Source organism: Equus asinus, chromosome X, assembly GCF_041296235.1.
Source record: "Equus asinus isolate D_3611 breed Donkey chromosome X, EquAss-T2T_v2, whole genome shotgun sequence".
NCBI classification, from domain to species: domain Eukaryota; kingdom Metazoa; phylum Chordata; class Mammalia; order Perissodactyla; family Equidae; genus Equus; species Equus asinus.
The window spans coordinates 11725310-11746535 of record NC_091820.1 but is presented as its reverse complement, the minus strand read 5'-3'; the positions used below and the strand labels follow the sequence as shown (position 1 = coordinate 11746535).

The 21226-nt window shown below is 42.8% G+C and overlaps 2 protein-coding genes across 10 annotated transcripts in view; one reads left to right on the top strand and one right to left on the bottom strand.

Annotated features, from left to right (window-relative positions):
* BMX (BMX non-receptor tyrosine kinase) overlaps positions 1–17435 on the bottom strand; it is a 56817-nt gene extending 39382 nt beyond the window's left edge. For 2 of the 4 annotated variants that reach the window (XM_070502492.1, XM_014857657.3), the window contains exons 1-5: positions 17299–17435; positions 11440–11553; positions 3936–4082; positions 2970–3074; positions 962–1043 (exon numbers count right to left, since the gene is read on the bottom strand). In XM_070502492.1, coding sequence (XP_070358593.1) covers positions 962–1043; positions 2970–3074; positions 3936–4082; positions 11440–11457 — 352 coding nt within the window. In that variant the 5' untranslated portion in view covers positions 11458–11553; positions 17299–17435. Of the gene's footprint in view, positions 1–961; positions 1044–2969; positions 3075–3935; positions 4083–4999; positions 5118–11439; positions 11557–17298 lie in introns of those variants that run through there. The other 2 variants (XM_014857655.3, XM_070502493.1) reach the window with 2 other exon arrangements.
* A 2980-nt stretch (positions 17436–20415) lies between these two features.
* Positions 20416–21226, top strand: part of PIR (pirin) — a 91275-nt gene continuing 90464 nt past the window's right edge. The window contains exon 1 of one of the 6 annotated variants that reach the window (XM_070501913.1): positions 20416–20659. The gene's annotated coding sequence lies outside the window, so the exon portion shown is untranslated. Of the gene's footprint in view, positions 20850–21226 lie in introns of all 6 variants that reach the window. The other 5 variants (XM_070501910.1, XM_070501914.1, XM_070501911.1 and 2 more) reach the window with 5 other exon arrangements.

The following is a 21226-nucleotide window of genomic DNA, read 5'->3' as shown; positions in this document are numbered from 1 at the left end:
TTACAGAAAATGTTGCTAACTCCTTTCATGCAAAGGGAAAATTAAGCCTTATGTGTGAAAAAGGATGTATTTGCATCGAAGTGGAGTAGGTGATTGTCTAAAGTAGTGTAATTTGAGGTGTACTAAGAAAGAGCCCTAATCTAAAGCTCAAATGAAATAAAATCTTTCCCCATCTGGGAGCTTAATATCTGAAATTCCGATAGAGTCATCCATTTGAGTTAAATATTGTCCTCACACCATTACCCACATTTAAAATAAAATTATTGCAAGGAGAAACATCATAGTGCCAAATTATTAACACAAATTCTCTCTCTTCGACCAAAAGTTGTTACCAGGGCAGCCTAAGCATCACTGAATAAAAGCTCCATTAAATCCCCAGTTTTGCCCAGCATTTTACCGTACTCGTTAAAAAGCTGGGTTTGGGTAGTTGAATTATGAGTTCTCCATTATTAGGTATGTGACATTGGCCATGTCTTCACTTACCTGGAAAATGGAGAACAATATTACCCTTTCCGTAGAGTTCTCAAGAGGATTACCCAAGAAAATATTTTGCAGGCACTCAACACAGTAACTGGCAAATGGTTAAGTGCTTAGTACGTATTAGATGCCACATTCTGTACACATCCAAAGTACAGTAGCTACAGGACCTGAGGAGACTAGACTTTGCCCTGGCAAAGGCAAGCACTGTGGGTGGAGAGCAGGCAGCCCTGCTTCCTCCATGCTGCTGGGAAGGCACAATAGCCAGCTCTGTGCAGAGTGGTGAGGAGGGCGGGGAGGAGAGGGGTATCTGATCCCCAGGCTTCCTCTATGTAACAATGAGAATGCAAAATAAGGATAGCATGGCACATTCTCTGAGGCTGGTAGGAAAATCAGTAGATTCTCTCCTGGGCTTGGGTCCCTTCCTTCACTAAGCCTCAAAAGAATTCAATCAATGACTCCCTTTTAGGACTTTTTAAATTACCTTTTTGTAATGCTTTCAACCACTGACTTCGGCTCTTTTCGTTTGATGCATAGACATAGAGAAGCCCATCTTTATAGACAATCTGGAAAGGAAAAGATTTGGTGCATTTAGATATAATTGCATCATAGTTCACTCTGGCGCAACTGCATATTTTCTGTTATTCAAAAGAAACGTTGAGTTTGCTTATATAATATGCATTCACTCTGGAATTAAATGAGAAAAAGTCTAGTTATTTTTATCCTCCATCCCTCAATTTGTTTCATCCCAGACACCTCTACACTTTGGAAAACCACAGCAATGATGCATCTGACAGCAGTGAACATTGAGGTGTCAGTAGAGATGCCCTAGACCATGGAGAATTATGAGAGCATAAGATGTTAGACATTACAGGTGTCTTAGGAGTGTTCTGGCCCATCCACCTATGCAGTGCATAACTTTCTTTACAGCCCGTTGGAAAATGTTTATTTGCTCTATTCTTAAAAATATCTTCAGGGATAGAATGTCCTTTACTTTTGCTATGCCATCCTTGTCAATTTCCATATATTCTGATCATTATATAGTTCATGCTTATATTGAGTAAAAATATGTCTCCCTATACTTCATTCCCTTGGGTCATGTCCCACCCCAGGAATCCTAGCATAAATCATTTTCTACTCTTTAAAACACTTGTTTAAATGTTTGAACATTGCAATGTCTTCCCCAGATCCTTCTCTATCCCACTTTTGTGGGTAAATAATACAGACATTTAGTTAATACATTTATTACATTTTAATGTAATAATACATTACATTTATTAAACATTTATAAATACATGTATTAAACACCTACTAGTTTCTGGGCTCTTTCTTACTTTAATATTTTAATCCTATTTCAACGCTACAAAAAATATATGATTATGCCCATTTTTCAAGTGAAGAAATAAACTCGGAGAGAGGTTGATACTTTGTGGTTACACAAATATAGGCAGTCTGTAGGGCTCCAAAGCCTGTGTTCTTCGTACTCTATGCCTGATAAGAAACTGAAGCATCTTCCATGAGCACACACTCCCTTGGTTTCTTCCAGTTGGGTAATGTCCCTTTTCAAAGTGGAAAGTATGGATTGTTCATTAACTGGATTATTTTATTTTATTTCACTTTTGGCCACAGTTCCCTCATGCTAGCCCTTGGTAGTCTGGCTATCTGAAGGTCAGTCTGCCTGCCTTTAGATCAGAAAGATAAGTATTCATGATATAATAAAAGTAGGGCATGACTTCAATCAAGCCACTTCCAAAGGGTACTGCAGGCACACTCTCTGTAGCATACCATTGTTTAAAATACTTCAGGGTAAAATGAAAACTCCTCCGTGCGTGCGCTGTGCGAAGCCTTTCATGATGGGCCTTGCCCACCTCTCCAGGTTCATCTCTTTCACTCTCTCACGGAGCGGCTTTATTCATGAAGGCTACTTGGAGCTCTCCAAATGTGCCATACTCTTTCACGTATCAGTGCCTTGACACCTGCTATTTCTTTTGTTTTGCTGGGCTAAACTCCACTTGTCCTTCCCACCCGAATGTCACCTCCAATAGAAAATCTCTCCGACCTCTTGGAGTGAGGAGTGAAGCTTCCACTTCCTGGGGCACCAGGGCTACTCTGCCAACCCTCATCTTAACACTCCCCCTCACTGCATTATAATGATCTGTGAATGCCTTGGGGACAGGGACGGCATTTTATTTCCTATAGTGTGCCTAGTACTTGCAGCACATCAGAAATGCTCAGTAATGTTTGATGAAAGAGATTGTCAGACTCTGAGGCAAGTCAGGCCATTGCTGCTTACATGCTCTCCCTCTAGGAAAGACAGATTGGTAGATAGAATTTTAGCAAACTGCCCAACTCCCATCTGGGGATGTTCCAAGCCTTGTCATTGTGTTAGTGAATCTTTGCAACATCATTATTTATCTCAAGTATATTGAGTTCATAACAGAAAATATTACAAGAAGAGCCATCCATCCAATGGAATGGGTCCCCGCCCTTACCTGAAATGGGTACTGCCTCTCCGCAGGGGTCTGCTCCTCAACATTTACTTTCTCCACGCATCTGATCTTCTTAATCTCGATTGATCCTTTTCTGCTGCCTCTTTTCTGAATTAAAAAACAAAATATAACATGTCTCATGTGACACACAGTGGTGCACAAAGAAAAGCATGAAGTTAAGGTTATGCTTGGGAGGGAGATTGGAGATGGGATGGACATGGGAGACTCACTCCCAATTATTCCATAATAGTCAAAATCCAGAGACAACAGAATATATCTCTTGAATGTGGGCACTAACTCATATACTCCTCCGAAAGCAAATCAAGGAGCACTTAATAACTTTGTTTAATAATCTTGAAACACATTTCAGATCACCTGGTATATGGTTAATCTACTCAGGAAAATCAAAATTTAACTCCACAAAGCATCTTCATTTGGTTTTAATTTTGTGTATTTCAGTATTCCTACTGCTGTAGAAATTCTCAACTGTACAGAAATATTCTCATTTTCAGCACCGTGTTAAGGCAGTGTTTCTTTTCTTCAGCACTATTTGGGGTTAGACAATTCTTTGTGGTGGGGGCGGTCCTGTGCATTATAGGATGTTTAACAGCATCCTTGGTCTCTACCCACCAGACTCCAGTAGCACACCGCCCCCCCAAATATGAAATTATGACAACCAAAAATGTCCCCAGCCACTGCCAAATGTCCTCTGTGTGGCAAAATCACCCTTGATTGAGAACCACTGTTCTACAGTTACAGTTTGCCTTAGTAACGTTAACCAATGTTTTAAAAATCTTTATCTTGAATTAATTATACCTCGGCTAAGAAAAGACAATGTGATAAGTGAGTGCAAGTGGATTTTTACTGTGTAAGTTAAGAAACCTGATGTTGTTTCATTATAACTAAGTGCGTTGTGGAGACTTAAGAAAAACAAATAATATAAGAACAATGGAATAAATAGGGTCTCACCATTTTGTCATATTCATAGTAGGAGAGGTTTGTTTTGGTCAAAACAAAAAGCCGCTCTTTGTAGTTATTTGGTGACATTTTCTTCTTTTGCTGTGACCTTTTGAGAAGAAGTTCTTCTAGGATGGATTTTGTATCCATATTGTTGTCCTAAATTTAAAAAAATAATTAAAATGAGTGTTCACAGCATCTCGCTAGGTTCTCTCTTAGCTTTCATAGTTTTTATTCAACTGCAGCTCATTCAGGGATAATATAAAGTCTAAAAATTAGATTTAGGGTTATAGAGGAAAACATAATTAGGTAGACTCTTAAACACACACATACCTGCACTTTTTTCTACTGCTTTGACTTTGACCTTTATAAATATGTTGACTTTTTACATCTCCCACCCTGGATCATAAATTCACCATCTTTGCGCTACCCTCTAGACAACCTTATCAAAAGTCTCCTTATTCCTTAAGCATCCTATAGGCATTTGTTGAATTGAGTTGGATATAATCAATCTTTTAAAAATTGAGCTCCAGACAGCTCACCATGCATGAAGTAATTGATCAACTGAAATTTCTCTCCACGAATGTGGCAGGTTGTTTGGGCAAATTAAACCACCGTAAGACTCTGATATCATTGTAAACGACACCCACAGCCCCTGGTTATGATCAGATCTTTAACATAAAGGACATGGGTAAAATTTTCAATGTTTCTGAGAGCAAAACATTAAAAAAATGCTATCAGAAAAGATTTAAGAGAAATGAAGAAAATGGATTTTTGTAAGCTAAAGACACTTCTGCTTTTCCTTTCAAGCCCACGTAAAACATTAAAACTTAGGGTATTTCTGGAAAATAAATGCACTGATTTTCTGGTTCTACTAAGACTGTTGCTTCAACTCTCAGTCTGATATCAGGTCTGAGAATGAAAAGAAGTAATGTTAAGCAGTAGGCCACAAGAAGTTACACTTTCTTCTGTTCTTCTTTGCTTTGTGAAATAACATGGTTATTAGCAGTCAGATGCCCAATAATTACCATCTTTCTTTATTTATTGATAACCTGAGAGTAATTAACTTTACTTACCTTGCATTTGATCGAGCCAAAGTGTGCTTGTGGGTCCTTAACTTTAACTCTCAAGCTCTAAGCAAAAAGTTACTGCTCTGAGGCACCATCGCTCATCTTCCCTCTGGCTATGCCAGAGTCAAGCACTAAAAAGAAGATATTTACATCCTATTTATCACTCTCTATCAGGAAGCACCCACACAGGCATTGCTCTGTCTGGATGGAGGCGGATGCCAAGTGAACCTGTCCAATCACTAAGGGGTACTTCTCACTGGCCCAGGAGTGTGATGGGCCCATGATGGCAGGGGAGTGGAAGAAAGGGAGACTGAGAAACAGCCTGGAATTGAATAAGCCGGTCAGGCCCAGCCAGCTTCCCTCCTGACATAGACCACACCACTCTAGAAACGGGAATCAAGAAAATCAGCTTTTATTTTTTATTTACACAGATCAGGTGACTATTTATTAATCCTTCAAATGTTCTCCAAGGGCAGTGTTTGATTTATAGGCAGAAGTAGCAGAAATCTTACCTACTAAATATAATAAAGTCCCGGTCACTTTTTGCTTTGAATATTGTTTTATCTAGGAAAAAAGTATAATTCTTTTGTGAAAGTAGAACAGGTTTCTTTTGAGTACAGTGGGTGCTATTCGCTATGGTCCCTGCTTTCTTTGCCCCGGATGCAGAGACAGGGCAGAGATCAGGGTGTAGCAAACCCAGCAGGACCTCGGAAGGCAGGTATGCCTACCTTTCACCTGTGCCTCCATCATAACCTCTACACACATGCTTGTTTAGGTAAAATTATTTTCCACACCCAAAGTCTAAGGCTGGAAGAGAATTTGCTTGAAGACTGGTTGAAACCGTGGGGGGTCTACTTCTTGTGTGTCACAGTCCCCTTTGGGGAGCCACACCACACTAGGCAGAGTTGTAGGGCACTTGTGCCTTTTACACTTAAAAAACTTACTAACAAAGCAGAAAGAGAAAACTATGGACACTCTTGCCAAATGTGTCTTATATCCACAGCTAAAACGTTACACCTCAAACTAGCAGAGTGCTAGTTACATAGATCTGGTTAGTGGAATAGAAAGTTTACTTTTCAAATTCTTTTCAGATGCTGAATCCATTTGTAACATTAAGAACACTGTCTTGAAAATGCAAATCCCAATGTCCAAGGTAGTACGCAGCCTTTCCCAGTACTGCATGATGATACACACACTTTTCTGTTTATAGACTTTCACATTTATCACATGAAAGATGGTTTTGGAGGGAATTTTATCTAGAAATTCATATGGTGAGTCACAGAAATCATTGACAAGTGAAATCCACAAAGTTGCTTCTGTATGTCGAAGGGAAGAAGAACATTGACTAGGAAGGAAGGTACCAAGTCCTTGAGCACATTTTCTAATAAATCTTCAAGGGTTTATACACGTTGCTGTATCTGATGCAATATAATAGTCAAATTCCAACAAAATTGTTCATTCTAAAATCTTGCCCTTTGTGAATTTTTTTGCTTTCATTTTAAAAATAATATATGGGGGCAGGCCTGGTGGCATAGTGATTAAGTTCACACCCTCTGCTTCAGCGGCCTGGGGTTCACGTGTTTGGATCCCGGGCACAGACCTACACACTGCTCATCAAGCCATGCTGTGGCAGCATCCCACATACAAAATAAAGGAAGATTGGCACAGATATTAGCTCAGCGACAGTCTTCCTCAAGCAAAAAGAGGAAAATTGGCAACAGACGTTAGCTCAGGGCCAATCTTACTCAACAACAACAACAACAAAAATATATATATGGTATGTTTATTCTACAAAACCAAGAACTATGGAGAAGTAAAAGAAAAAAACTGTTAACATTTTGGTGAACATACCTCTAGATTTTTTCAAATATATGTGTGCACGTGTTTATTTTCACAAAAATGAGTTCATATACTGTGCACATGAGTCTGTAATCTGTTTTCTCACATAACAAGCACCTGGAGCCACACTTCTTTGAAGTCCTTCAAAGCTCCACTCTCTGCACTAGACTCCCAAGCTTCCTGCTTCCTCACAAGCTTGAAGAACCCCATTTTGATGACTCACACTTTTGTCATCCGCAGATTGGTTTCTTTTAAGACAATACCTGATTCCTGCTCAAGTTTGGACCTGCCTTTCTCATTCTATTTGCTTCAGTCCCTTTCTTGTACTTCTCTCCTCCCCTAGATAGCCTAGATTCTAAATTGAAGCCATTTCTATGGTCTCTCTTGGTATAAGAGGTGATAATTGGTGATGACTAATTTTTAAAAATGTAATGTCTCCTGCCATGTATTAGGACCATAAGTCAACAGGGCTCAGGTACCACTGTTGATTCAAATGCCCGTCCAGCAACTAACAAACTCAGCTCTGCCTACCCTTATTTTAAGGGAAGGGAAAAAAGAAAAAAATCTTTCAAAATAAATGAGATCCTAAAGCTAGCCAGTATTCACCAGAAATCTATTTCCATAGAGGAGCTGGTGGGACTTGGCTGGACTCTCATATTACCACCTACATAGAATAGACACATCAATTTGCTTACCAAATATCCCAGGCTGCCTATTTCCATAAGGGCAGGAAACTAGCAAGAGATTAAAGTGCAGAGGAGGCAAAGAAAAAAAAAGAAACCTGGCAGAAATCAATACAGTATTTTCTATAAGGAAGCTGGCAACTACTGCGTAACCTATAACATACATAAAAGGTGCATGCTGAACTAACACGACTTGGAATCGCTATGGTTATTCAGCGATAATAAGGAAATGATATCACAAGAGTAAGGAGTTCAACTGTGCAGGTCTACGTAGCACACTTGATTTTGAGCCTAAGTGTGCCTGACAACGAGTGACTGGTTCCAGAAATAGAAATCAGCTCTCCACTGCCCTGAGTGACAACGACTGGGTTTGAGAGAGAGGTTTCATAACTAATTAGCATGCAACGTTGCTGTGGGGTGGTAGACTCAGAAGGCTTGGAGGAGCTTACAGGACTGTCATTTGTGAGCTGTGTCACCTTGACCAAGCCCCTTCCCTGCTCTGAACTTCAGTTTTCTGATCTGTAAAATGTGATGGGTAACAGCTCCTCCACTTTATAAGACTTAAATGAGAAACCTTATGTGAAAATACTGGACACACTGTGGGCAGTGAATCCTGATTGAAAAAGGAAAAGGTGGAAAGAAACAACTGAGGTGCTAGAGTGGAGTCCATTCTCTTTGCTATGAAAGGCCTGAGGAAGGAAAAGTTGTTTTCTTCCTTAAGATAATCAAGAAAAATATTATGGAAGAGAGGGCATTAAAACTGGACCTTGAAGGCTATGAGTGATCGTAGTAATAATAATTCTAGCTAACACTGAAGGAGGGCTCACCATGTGCCAGGGGCTATTTAAAGCACCTTAGAAATATACACTTGTTTACTGGTCACAAACACCCTATTGGGTAGGTCATGATACCCCCACACTATGGCATAGGTTGTGACACCATACCCTATTGGGTACACAGTACCCTATGGGGTAGGCCATAACAACCCAATCCTATGGGGTAAGTTGTAACAAAGTTACCCTATAGGGTAGGATGCTACACCATTCCTTGCTTATAACTGATGAAGCTGCCATAGGTAAGTCAATTGCCCAGGCCACACTGCTAGTGTGTGGAGCCGGGATTTGAATCCAGGCAGCCTAACTCCTCTTAACTCCTGACTACGATGCTAATGTTAGAGAGGGACATGCCAGCTGTGTAATCCACCTCCTCAGAGAAGGCTCTAGCCTAAATATAGGAAGGCAGCCGTAGGATATCAAGGCTGATAGGAATCTTAGAAGTCATTTTACAGATGCAATACTGAGCCTCAGCAGCGTAAGTGACTTAGCCAGAACCACAAAGCTATGACCCAAGAGACACAGCCCAGGGAGCCAGTGGGGCACTGTCTACACCATCGTGGCACTAAACAGACTAAAAGAGATCTATGTGTTCAGCTTAACATGCTATAGCCTTGCTAAGTCATGCTGTCTGGGAAATCTAGGCATAAATTTGAGTCTTACCAGACGCAGGCAAGGGACCTTTTATTGGAAATAGCAGAAAAATGTCACCTAAATAACCTTTCAGCAGGAACCTCCAAGGCAGTGTTAAATCGCAAAACTCTAGCCCACATTTTAAAATAGGCAAGAACATACAACCTCAAAAGTTGGAATAAATTCTAAGTGGTGCAGAAGGAGGAGCAGGAGGCAGGAAAAGAAGGGAGAAAGATATATATATATAGTCAAATGGGGCCACTGGATAGTTCCCTCAACCAAAAAGTTGACTGGCTCATCATGGTGCCTTTAAAGCTTTATTTTTTAGAAGTGAGAGATGTACGCCTTTACTTGATTTAGTTATCTTCTCTTACTTTACATATCATTTAACTAAGATTTTGATAGGTGTCAAAATATCATAATAATACATGTTGTGGGAGGGCAGTGGAGGGGTAAGGTGAGAAGGAACAGGGAGATGCGCCAAGTGCGGACGGGGGTAGAGGCTTAGACGAGGGAAAATAGAGGACCCTGTGACAAACTCCATCTTCAAATATTTGTCCAAGGCCAGGCCTGTTTACTTTCCTGCTAAATAACTGAACAAAATATGTTGGTAAGTTAAACAGGAACAAAAAGCTGAACTCAGAATCGGGTAAAGTGGTTCAAAAATATCTCTTAAGATGCTAGCCAAAGATAAACACGGGCTCTGAAGAATGCGATGTGACAAATTCCTGCTTCACTTGATGTTATGCAGGAGAGAGAAAGTTACAACTGATCTTGGCATGACATGGACAGAAATCCTTTAACATTGACACCCAAATTCTCGGCATTTTGAAACACCATACCTTAATGCTCCAAAATAAATTTAGGAAAACCAGACATTTTGGGAAGGCTATTTTGCACAAAGAATGTGAGAATTCCAATGTCATTCCTGTTGGAGCTAAAATTTGCTTTAGGTGTGAAATTCATGTTCAGTGCCTGACAGAGCTTTTCTAAGCCCTTCCTTCTTTTCAGCAATGTCTTTCCTTCTGCTCTCTCTCCTTTGCCAGGGGCACTCCTCTGGGCACCCTCCTTAGGAAAAAATCAAAAAGTGGTAAATCCACGTCTTAACACCTTATGCTGAATTAGTTTAACACATAACACTGCTTAGGTGATACACGTTGGTGTGAGCGAAAGCACCAAGCTGGTAGGTCCAGATCCCTGCTCTGTCTCTGTGCAACCTGGTGTGTTGCTTAACCCTGCTAACCTCAGCTTCCCCATCTGTAAAGGGAGTGAAACAATAACCCCCTCAAAGGGTTATGAGGAGTCAAGAGAAAATGGTGGTACAATGCCTAGCACTCTAGAAAATGTTCCCAAACCCTGTATTCCTTCCCCTCATCACTCTGTAGGTAAAGTTTTTAAAAAGACCGTAGCAAAGTTTAAAAACTGAAGACAACAAAATGACCCTCAATGATAAAATTTCAGTCCTCATCTCTCTTCCTCCAGCTCCTGGGGATAGGAGATAAGGGGAGGGCTCCCCACGTATTCTCCAGTCAACAAGCACCTGCTCTGTAGGTCTGTCACAAGCTTTCAGTCCTGGGACTGGTTACCTTAAAATCAGGCTGAACCAGCCCTATTGACTGTGTATTTGTGCCAGCAGGTTTCTTACAAATCAATATGTGGATGTTACTCAAAGTGTGGTCCATGGATGAGCAGCATCCACATCCCCTGGGAGCTTATTGGAAATGCAGAGTCTCAGGCCCCACCCCAGACCAAGCACATCAGAATCTCCATTTTAGCCAGATCCCCAGGCGCTCCCTGAGCACAGGAGAGTTTGAAAAGCACTGACCTAGACCACATTACTGTTGTACTACTTTTTAAATCCAATGAAATCATCATGGTCCATAGAAAGTTTCAAAATTATATGGATGTGGCTGTAGCTGTCTGGTTCAACTCCTTCCCATCTTTCTGCATCCATCTGAAATAGCCCCAAGCTCCTGATTGAGGGAGACTTTGGGAACCTAAGAACAAATATTTGTAGCTAAAATAACGTTAAAAAACCACAGATAAATAAAAGCAGGTATGACTAACATTTCTTTGTCTTTTTGGAAACAGTTATGAAGCCAATATGAAAAGTCACAGAAAGTCAACGCCTAAAGAATAGTATGGAGAAAATCAGCAGAGGAAACGATGCAAAGCTACATAGACCTGATGCTGATGTACACACAAACTGACAGCTTCCCTGAAGGAGATTTTGAGCTGGGGGAGGAATTTACAGTGAAACTATAGCAGTCCCCCAAATTACCTGGTCCCATCCAAAGTCCCTGGAGGAGCCCCAGCAATTTCATATGCGTAAATTTTTAGTATTTTCATTAAAGGGGGCTTTCCAAATTTTGTGAACTTCAGGCTCTACCACACCCGGATCTGAAACTATTTTCCTGTAGGATATGACATTGTGTAGCCACCTGCTGTTTAAACGCACCATTTTGTCTTGTTCCATCGCCGGGTCCGCTGAGGTGAAGTTAATCTGCCCTTGCAGGAACACAGCCCCACGGTCCTCCTTTCAGCAGTAGCAAATCGTCTCACATTTTCCCGGCTGCTGGGTCAGAAATGGCTACATTACTCAGTGCCCCCGAAACGTTTATTGTCCTGCAAGGCCTTACACAATCCCACAGGAAACCACGCTCAACACTTAGCCAACACTTGTTGATCTGATTGAACGCAACAAAAACGGAGACAAAGCATATTTCAGAAAGGTTCCAACTTTGATAACTACAGCTCCTGCTTTTCCCAGGCAGCTGTCGGGTACATGTGATAACCCTGCCTTTGTTTATAGAGCTCTGTGCTGGAAAGGACCAGAAAATATCTCCGCAAAACCCCACTTCTGACGCTGACTTCTCTCCCACGAGCCAGGAAACCGTGAGGTAATGCCACAGTGCGCAGAGAATCAGCAACGAAAACTTCAGCTCGACGCTGGACAAAGGGAGGTCAGAGAATATATGAGAGAGAAGGACAGTTAATGTGACCGAAAAGGAGCACATTTCCGCAACTTAATTTATCAAGAGATCCAGAAACGGAAAAGAGATCGTTTTTGCTAATGTACCATGCACCAAGATTGCAAGGAAAAGGTGTGATTGTCACTTGACATCATTGATACAACATCACAACTTTTGGTTTTACTGCTTCCACCATTTTCTCGGGTGCATGCTGGCTGGTCATAGCTAATAAACCTAATGACTTATTTTAGGCTCTCTTATTGACAGCCGAGAAAATGAATCATCCTTTTAGCATGCATTGACACACTGTATTAAGTTATAAATTGTTGGCTACGTTAATTATTTGTAACCATCTAGGGTGTGGTGAAATCTTGGGTTGGCAGAGGAGAGTATAGCTACTGACTTTCAAAGAGGTATTCTTTTCAGTGGACACAGGATTAGCATCATTTCTACTCATTCGTTCAAGTCTTGTTCAGAACATGCCACGTGCTGTAAGCATGCTGTTGGGGGCTGGAGACACAGCAGTAAACAGAGCAGAGGCAGCCCCCGTCTTCAGGGGGCTTACGTCTGGTGGAGGAAGAATCACAAATGAAGGTTGAATTACAGTAGAGTGTGTGAAAAATAACTGGCAGAGATATTTCTTATATTTCTGTTTGAAACTGGAATTTTGGGAAGGGCAAAGAGTCCTTCAGAAGAATTCAAAAGTGGCGAGATTACACCCTGATAGCAAGTAAGTCACTGATGGGCTCCAAACAGCTCTCCACCCTCTAGGAATAAAGCAGGCAGTCATTTGAGAAGGTGAGAGTGGAGCAGAGTAACAGTGGCACAGCAACCTGGACAAATGAATTCATTTTACACTCTGCTAATTAACTTCCTTTTCCACATGGCGATTTGTATTAACTCCACTGTTTATGTATGGTAGCATAGCAGAAGATCAATTCTAGAATAAAAAGTAAATTTAGGGGAGGGGAAGGAGGAAGTGGCGGAAACCTGGAGACACCTGGGCCCGATCTCGCGGGATTCCCATCCCTTCTTGGGGCTTGAAATGCTCAAGGGCAGCTGGGAGGAGTGGTTTCCTCTAAGTCAAAATGCCACAGATTTATTTACTTATTCTATTCGTTCACTTCCTCTGCCACTTCTCCCAAACCTTTCTTTGGCTCTGTATTTTCCATGTCTTTAGTTTAATTCTGACATGTTATGGCAAACTGCTATTTTGATTACATGATTTAATTTGCTCGAATTATAGGCTGTGTTGTCACCTCTACCCAGTGAGACCCTAGGAATTTTCTCTAAAGCTTGTTCATGCACGCCTTTAGCAGGTAACAAGCTTCTGTAAGGATGCAGCATGGGATAATTTGACTTCATGGCATAAACAAGCTTGTTCACTTGGGAGTAGTAGAGCTTAGATTTTTAGAATAAGAAAGAACATGACAGGATTTATTTTGAGTGTGTGTGAGAGAGAGAAAGAGAGCAAGAGAGGGAGGGAGAGAGAGAGAGACCTTCTGATTTCTCGCTGACCTCACTTTTTCTCTCACTTAAAAAAATTCATTTGACTCATGGCTTTAAACACCATCTATATGCTATGATTCCAAATTTCAGTTCCTCTCCCTTGAATTCCAGACTTGCATTCGACCGTCAACTTGTCCATCTATATTTGGAATATCTAATAGACATGTCGAACTTAACATGTCAAAGCTGACCTCTCGACTAACCCCTCAAACTAGCTTCTCCTACAGCCTTCCCCTTCTCAGCTAATAGCAACTCTATCCTTCCAGGCCAAAGAAGGCGGAATCATCCTTGAGTTTTACCCTCCCTTCACACCCAACATCCAATCCTTTGCAAAATATGGTTAGCTCTATCTTCAAAATATACCCCAATTTGGCCACTTTTCACCACCTCTACCGCTACCTACTGGTCTCTGTGCTACCATCCCTCACCTGGATATTGCTCTCGCTTCCTGACTGCTCTCCCTGACTGACTCTTGCCCCCTGCAGTCTATTCTCCACTGAGTAGCCAGAGTGAGTCTGAAATGTAAGTCAAATCTCACCACTCCTCCAGTCTGAACTCTCCAATGGTCCCCTCTTTTCTGGTCCCCTAGCATTGTCTTTAACATCACCCTATGATTCTTCTCCTTCATCTTGCCTCTCGTAAAACTGGCCTCCTTGCTACTCCTACAATATTCTGAGCACCATCTGCCCAAGGGCCTTTGCATTGGTGGTTTCCTCTGCTTGGCAAACTGTCCCAGATATCTCTCTGGCTCATTTCCTCACCTCCAGGCTCTGCTTCAAATGGTGTCTTCCTAAGCCCTACCTGGACCACCCTGTTTAATACTACAAGCCTCACTTCACCCAGCACTCCCAATCTCCTACTCTACATTTTCTTTTTTCCATAGCACATATCACCTTACAACCTACTATATAATTTACTTATTTATTACCATTAGTATCTGTCTTTCCTCACTAAAGAGCAAGCCCACAAGGGTTTCAACAGCTACTCTCTGCAGCTTGAGCTTTTCCCATGGGTGTGTCTTCGTTTGGGTGTTACTCCGTCACCTCCTGTGCTCACTCCTTCCGGTGTTAAAATAATCTGCTTGAAGGTTGGGACCTGATGTGAATAGTTTACATTTATTGGAATTGAAGATTAATGCGTCACCTCTCCTAAGGATGCTTGCATTTTAAACCTCAGATCCAATCGTGGAATAGCCTTGCTCCTTATGAAAAGAGATGGGTGAGTTGGGGGTGGAGGTGGACACCAAAAGGTTTGTTGTTGTGTTTTGTTACCAGCGTTCCAGACACCTATGAAATTTTTGCATAGATGTTGGCATTTTATCAATTTTACTCCCATTTTTCAGTGGAAGTAAGGATTTGGGGTGTAGATGGGGTTGGCACCTGCTTTTGTAAGGAAAGTGTATTGGAACACGGCCATGACCATTCGTTAGGTATTGTGTGTGGCTCCTTTAGTTTTATAACAGCAGAGGTGAGTAGTTGCCACAGAGACTGTATGCCCGCAAAGTCTCAAATATTTACTATCTGGCCTTCACAGAAAAAATTTGCCAACTCACGCTCTAGAAGAATCCTGCCAGCTGTGGAAGTGACCTAGTCGCTTGGAATTCAGTTCTACAGCTCAAGGCAACAGACATTCACTGAATGGTACTGTGTACGAGGTGCCAGAGTTGAAAGTGAAGAAAGTAGGCAAAGGGGATATCTTTAGGGAACTCTTCCAGCCACGATTCCCTCTTTGATTCAAAATTATTTTTCACAAAATTTTATCATGAAAACTTTCAAAATACAGAAAAGTTAAAAGAACTTTACAGTGAGCGCCCATATACCACCATCTAGAATCTACAATTCCATTTTACTATATTTACTTTGTCATATATCTATCCACTTATCCATCTCTCTATCCATCAATCCACCTTATTGGTATTATTACTACCACTGCCAATATTATTATTTTTTGGTGCATTCAGAGGAAGTTGCAAACATCAGTACAATTCATTTGTAAACACCTCAGTATACATAACATTAAGTAGAGCTTAATTCAAGTTAGCCTTTTATTTTAACTCCAATACTGTGATCTTGAAAGCAGCCTTCATTTGCCAGAAGACACAACCTTATAAAAACTAAAAACCGAGAAAGGTTATCAGGGTAACTGAGGTATGTATCAGGGGAATCATTCACCTAAATTTCCCCATTTCCCTGGTTCAAAGATGGATCGGTCTTTCAGGGCCAAGAGCTTTTTGCTTGTGGTGAATTCTAAGAAAGTTCTGAGGCTCAAAAGAGAGGGTCATAAGCTGTTCTTTTCTGACATGCTGCCAAAAACCCATGGGAAAGTCAGAGAGGAACACATTTCTGAGTTTCATGCAACGGTTGACCACATGTAGCTTCTGGGTCAGAACCCTGGTCGACGGAACAGACCGACTATGTGCAGACTGCTCGCATGAGGGTGGAAATGCAAGTCACGCACGCCCATCTTTTCTGAATATATTTGGATGTCCTCAGTCATCAGCACATTAATGGCCTTCATAAACTAATGTTTACAAAATAATCAGTCCCTGACTTAGAGCCAACTGATTTCACTCCAAGTGAGTCTGAATCCCTAAAATGGAATATTCCAGAGATATTTGTCATTTTAACGAACAGAAGCTACAGTGCTCTGGGAGGCAAATTACCAAAACCTTACCAATCTGAAAGAAAGAATTTTTGAGATGACTGCTTTCAGGAGAGAAAAAAATTATAAATGATGAAATGTATAAGAGGTCCATGTACTTCTATCAAATATATCCTTAAGCAGAAGGTTGATAAGTCATGCAGAAGAAGAAAATAAAATTTTTGAGGAAAAAAGGAAAAAAAGGTCAACTAAAATCTGTTGATAATGGGGGTGTCTTTACAGACAAGAATGGTGTTCTTTGGAATCTTTTGGGGAAGGCTTTCTTCATTGTCATATCAGCATGGAGTTTTCTTTGTTTCCCTGGATTCCAAGGGCCATTGATGGTGTATCTACATGCTCACATATCCAGCTGCCTGGTCGACATCTCCATCTGGGTGGCAAATGACATTGTGAAATGTGTTCAAAGCCCCATGTACAGGGTCACATTTCTCATCTCAAAAGTGGGCCCTGTTATAATGAAACAGTACATGTCCCATACTCCATTTGTAAAAATTCACCCCTCTCTCACCTTTGTTTTTCCTCATTTTAAGTCTTCTGGCTTTCCAGGCCTACTCTTTCTTTCCACAGAGGCCTGCAAGTAGAATTCCCTGCCTGCGCTGACAATGCACGCCCTTGGACTTAACTTCTACCCGTGACTGGCTTATCAAAGACAAGAAGGAAGGGAAATTCTCACTCTCGTTACAGTTTCGGAGCTGGAGGGGATGCTGAGTCCCAGAGGAAGCTTTGAAAAGGTGATAAGCTGAAAGCATCCCCAAGAGTATCCCAAATCCAGTACAGAAGTGGGTGAAATTGTACAGCGAAGCCATTCTCTCCTGTTTTCTTTTGTTAGGAAGCTGTCCTTGTAAATGCTACTTGTAACAGAGGAGCCTATGAGGACACCTGTACTCCAGAGCTTACTGCTATGGCCAGTTGGATGCAACATTCAATCTCTTAAGTCTAGTTTAATAATTGTTTATTTTGCTGGATGGCTGGTTGCCTTGGTAATAACATTTAAACAGATATATCTGCTTTCTGAAAGGGTAAATATTTGTGAGAGGTTTTCTTTAGCCCAGACAACTTTGAAAATCCACCTTGTCTTTCCTCTCACATAAAAGCATATTTTCCAGTTATCTATTATCACAAAACAAACCACCTGAAAACTGAATGGCTTAAAACAACCACTTCTATTTGCTCACAATTCTGTGGGTCCAGAAGTTGGGAAGGACGCAGTGGGGCGTTCATGTCTTATCCAGGTGGCGTCAGCTGGGGCAGCTGGGCCTGGAGGATCCGCTTCCACGGCGGCTTCTTTGTCTACATGTCTGGTGTCTCAGTGTTCTTGGCCTCTGTCTCTTTCCTCACACGGCATTTCTACCTCTCCTTCATGTGGCGTGGGCATCTCCCAGAATGGTGGTCTTAGAGTCATCACTCTTTTTACGCCACAGCTGGCATCTAAGAGGCAGGAAGCAGAAGCCGCCAGGCCATTTCAGAGCCACTCCCAGAATTGGCATAGTGTCACTTCCACTGTATTGCATTGGTCAAAGCAGCCACAAGCCCTGCCTACACTCAAGAGGAACAGAAGTAAACTCCACTTGTGATGAGGGGAGTGTCAAGGTTGCATTGTAGAAGAACACATGTGTGATGGCAGATACTGTTGGAGTCATCTTAGGAAAATAGAATCTTCCAAAGGATGGCAAACAATGATTGGTGAACAATGTGTAGTTATGATGAGTGCCATGTCAAACTTCTCAGCCACACTTGAGGGGACAGACAGGGAAGGTTTCCCAGAGGAATGACATGGAATCTGAAAGCTGAAAGATGAATGGGGATAAGCCAGATCAAGGAGAGAGAAATAAACTTCCAGACAGAGTCATAGCAAGCCAACAAGAGGAAGAACACACGTTCCACAGTCTAAAAGAAGTTCAGCAGGGTGGAAAGAGGCGGTGCCTGCGTGTGTGTGTTTGTATTTGTCCTTGAGCAAGTGTCAGCGTGTTGAGGGTGAGGCCGAGTTGAAGACATCACAGAACTTTCTTGAGGACAGTGAAAGTGTTGGGCAGTTATTCCATTTCCCTGCAACTTGGAAAATGGCTTGACCAGTAGTAAGCCTGAAGGCAGGAAGAGTGGGGTGGCTGTCAGAGAAGATGGAGGGTGGCAGTCAAAAAGGGAAGGATTGGATATATTTAACAGATATTAGCAGAATCCGCAGGATTTCACGGTGGAAGAGGGATGGGGATAGCCTGAGTTCCAGGCTCAGGCAATTGGCTAAATGTTGAAATTTTTGGTATGGAACGTAGAACCATTTACTTAGGACTGGAAAGTGCCAGGCAGAGAGACCATGCTTCTTTTTATTTGGAGACAGTTGCAGAAGTAAGTATGGTGATGATAAGCAACAATATTTATTTCATGCCACTTTTAATGTTCATGTGTATTGTCTCATTTAGCCTTGAATCATCTAAGTAAGGTGACGAGGGGGGAAGTGAGCCCCACTGACACATAAGGAATCCAGGGGAAAGTCCTTGTTCCTTGACTAATCTGTTCTTTTAAAGATTGGCACCTGAGCTAACATCTGTTGCCAATCTTCTTTTTTTTCCTTCTTCTTCTCTCCTAAAGCTCCCTAGTACATAGCTGTATATTCTAGTTGTAAGTCCCTCTGGTTGTGGCATGTGAGATGCCACCTCAGCATGGCTTGATGAGCGGTGCTAGGTCCGCGCCCAGGATCCCAACTGGTGAAACCCTGGGCCGCTCAAGTGGAGCACGGGAACCTAACCACTCGGCCATGGGGCGGCCCCTAACCTGTTCTTTTAGAGCAGGGGGTCTGTAAATTGGCCTGCAGCCAAGTTTGACCCACTATCCAGTTTTTACAGCTTGTGAGGTTTTTAGATTTTTCAGTAGTTGAAATTAAAAAATCAAAAGACTATTTCATGACAAGTGAAAATTAAATGATTTCAAATGTCAGTATCCATAATTAAAGTTTTATTGAAACACAGCCATGCCCACTGATTTACATGTTGTCTATGGCTGTTTTTTTGCTACAAAGGCCAAATGGAGCAGTCGCCACAGAGGACACATGTGGCCGCAAAGTCAAAAATATTTACTAGCTGGCCCTTTACAGACAAAGTTTGCCAACCCCTGTTTTAGAGGTGTCACTTTCCGTCCTTTCTCAAAACCACGCAGTGAGCTTTCTGGGTTTAGAGGACAGAAGCCCATAGCCATGCCTGCACCTCCTGGTTAAAGATCCTGGCAATGAACTAGATGCTCTCACTGGCTTCTGCGACTCCACAGGTCCCTGGGAAAACGCTCCAACGGCCTGTCCACTGCATTCCAACATCCAAGCACTTCACGAATTTTCTCCCCACTAGAGTGCGCCTTTTCTCTAGGCAGGAACAAAAATGTCTTGGCTCCCTCACTCCCCCCACCCCATTCTAAGTGGCAAACTGCAGGCAACTTATGTAACAAACAATTGTTTAGTTCTTTAATTCTCAATACAATCCTAGAGGTTGGTACTACAGATCTTCCTCGATTTATGTTGATGGGGGTTTTGGCCTGATAAACCCATGAAAAGTTGAATATCCCAAGTCAAAAACGCACTTAGGACACCCAACCCATAGAACATCATAGCCTAGCCTAGCCTCCCATAAACGTGCTCAGAATACTTACATTAGTCTACAGTTGGGCGAAATCATCTAACATAAAGCTGTTTTATAATAAAGTGTTCACTATCTCACGTTATTGATCGAATACTGTACTGAGGGTGACAAAGTGGTTGTAAGTATAGCGGTTGTTTACCCTCGTGATCCTGGGGCTGACCGGGAGCTGCAGCTCACTGCCACTGTCCAGCATCACCAGAGAGTATGGTACCACATATTGCTAGCCCAGGAAAAGATCAAAGTTCCAAGTATGGTTTCTACTGAGTGTGTATTGCTTTCCCACCATCCTAAAGTTGAAAAACAAGGAGTCGAATCATCGTTAAGTTGGGGCCCTCTATATTGTCACCGTCCCCATTTTACAGTGTTGGAACCACAGGCAGAGGGGCGGCGCCACCCGTCCAAGGTCACGCAGCTAACAAGTGATGGAGGGAGGATTCGAACCTATGCAGCCAAGCTCCACGGGATGCGTGACAAGGAGGTTCTGGTTAAAGGCAGGTTTCTTACGAGGGCGAGTTGAGACCTTCGCTCCGATCAGAGCACCCGCCGGGCCTACACACATCTCCCAGGGCCCACGGCGCCCCACAAAAGCCTGCCCGGGTGCACATCCCTCCCATCTCTCCCGGGCGGGAGGGGCGTAGGGGCCAAAGGGCAGCAGAGCAGGCTGGAGAGGCGGAGGGCGGAGCGAGAGGATCCGCACGGCGGCGTGTAAATAAAGGCGTGTCGCCCCCGCCCACGGCCCCGAGGCCGATCGCTTCCCGCCTCCTGCCTCCCTGTGGCCGCGGCCGCGAAGCGCTGAGTCACGGTGAGGCTGCTGGACCGGCGCCCTCCCCAGCCACCCTCCCTGCGTCCCCCACCGCCGCACGGGCTCCAGCTGCCGTCCCGCGCTTGTCACAGGCCACCCTGCCCCCTCCGTGTGAGTACCGGGCGCCCGCGGGGGTGGGCTGGGGGGTGCTGGCTATCAGTAAGCAGCACCTCGCCTTCCCCAACCCCCTTTAGACTCCTAGGGGAGTCTCCTAGGGAGATGACAAGAGATGCTTAAATAGTACTCTGAAAGTTAGTGAAAGTGGTAAACGGCTTTTCCTTCTGCAAAGCGCTGCGACCTGGTAAGTACCTCATCAGTTGTTCACGTGCATAGAATTTAATTGTAGGAGTCTGGAAGGACCCAGAAATAGTCCACATGGGGTAATATCCATTCTAGTTGCTTGTCTGTAGGTGATGACAGTTCTGTATGCCTCTGAGAATCAAGCTCATATCTGTGCCCCACAGTCCAGCACCTAGTAGGTATTGATTGATTGCCTGCTCCTGGGAGGGCACATTTTAGGATGGGCCTTGATGACTGGAGGGCACTGGCAAGTAGAGTGCTCTGAATAAGGCGGCTGACATTCTTAGAGCACTGAATACGCCCCTTTGAGGTAGGCAGTCTGATTACCCCTGTATTACAGGTGGAAAAACTGAGAGGCTTAGTGATTGGCCTCAGGTC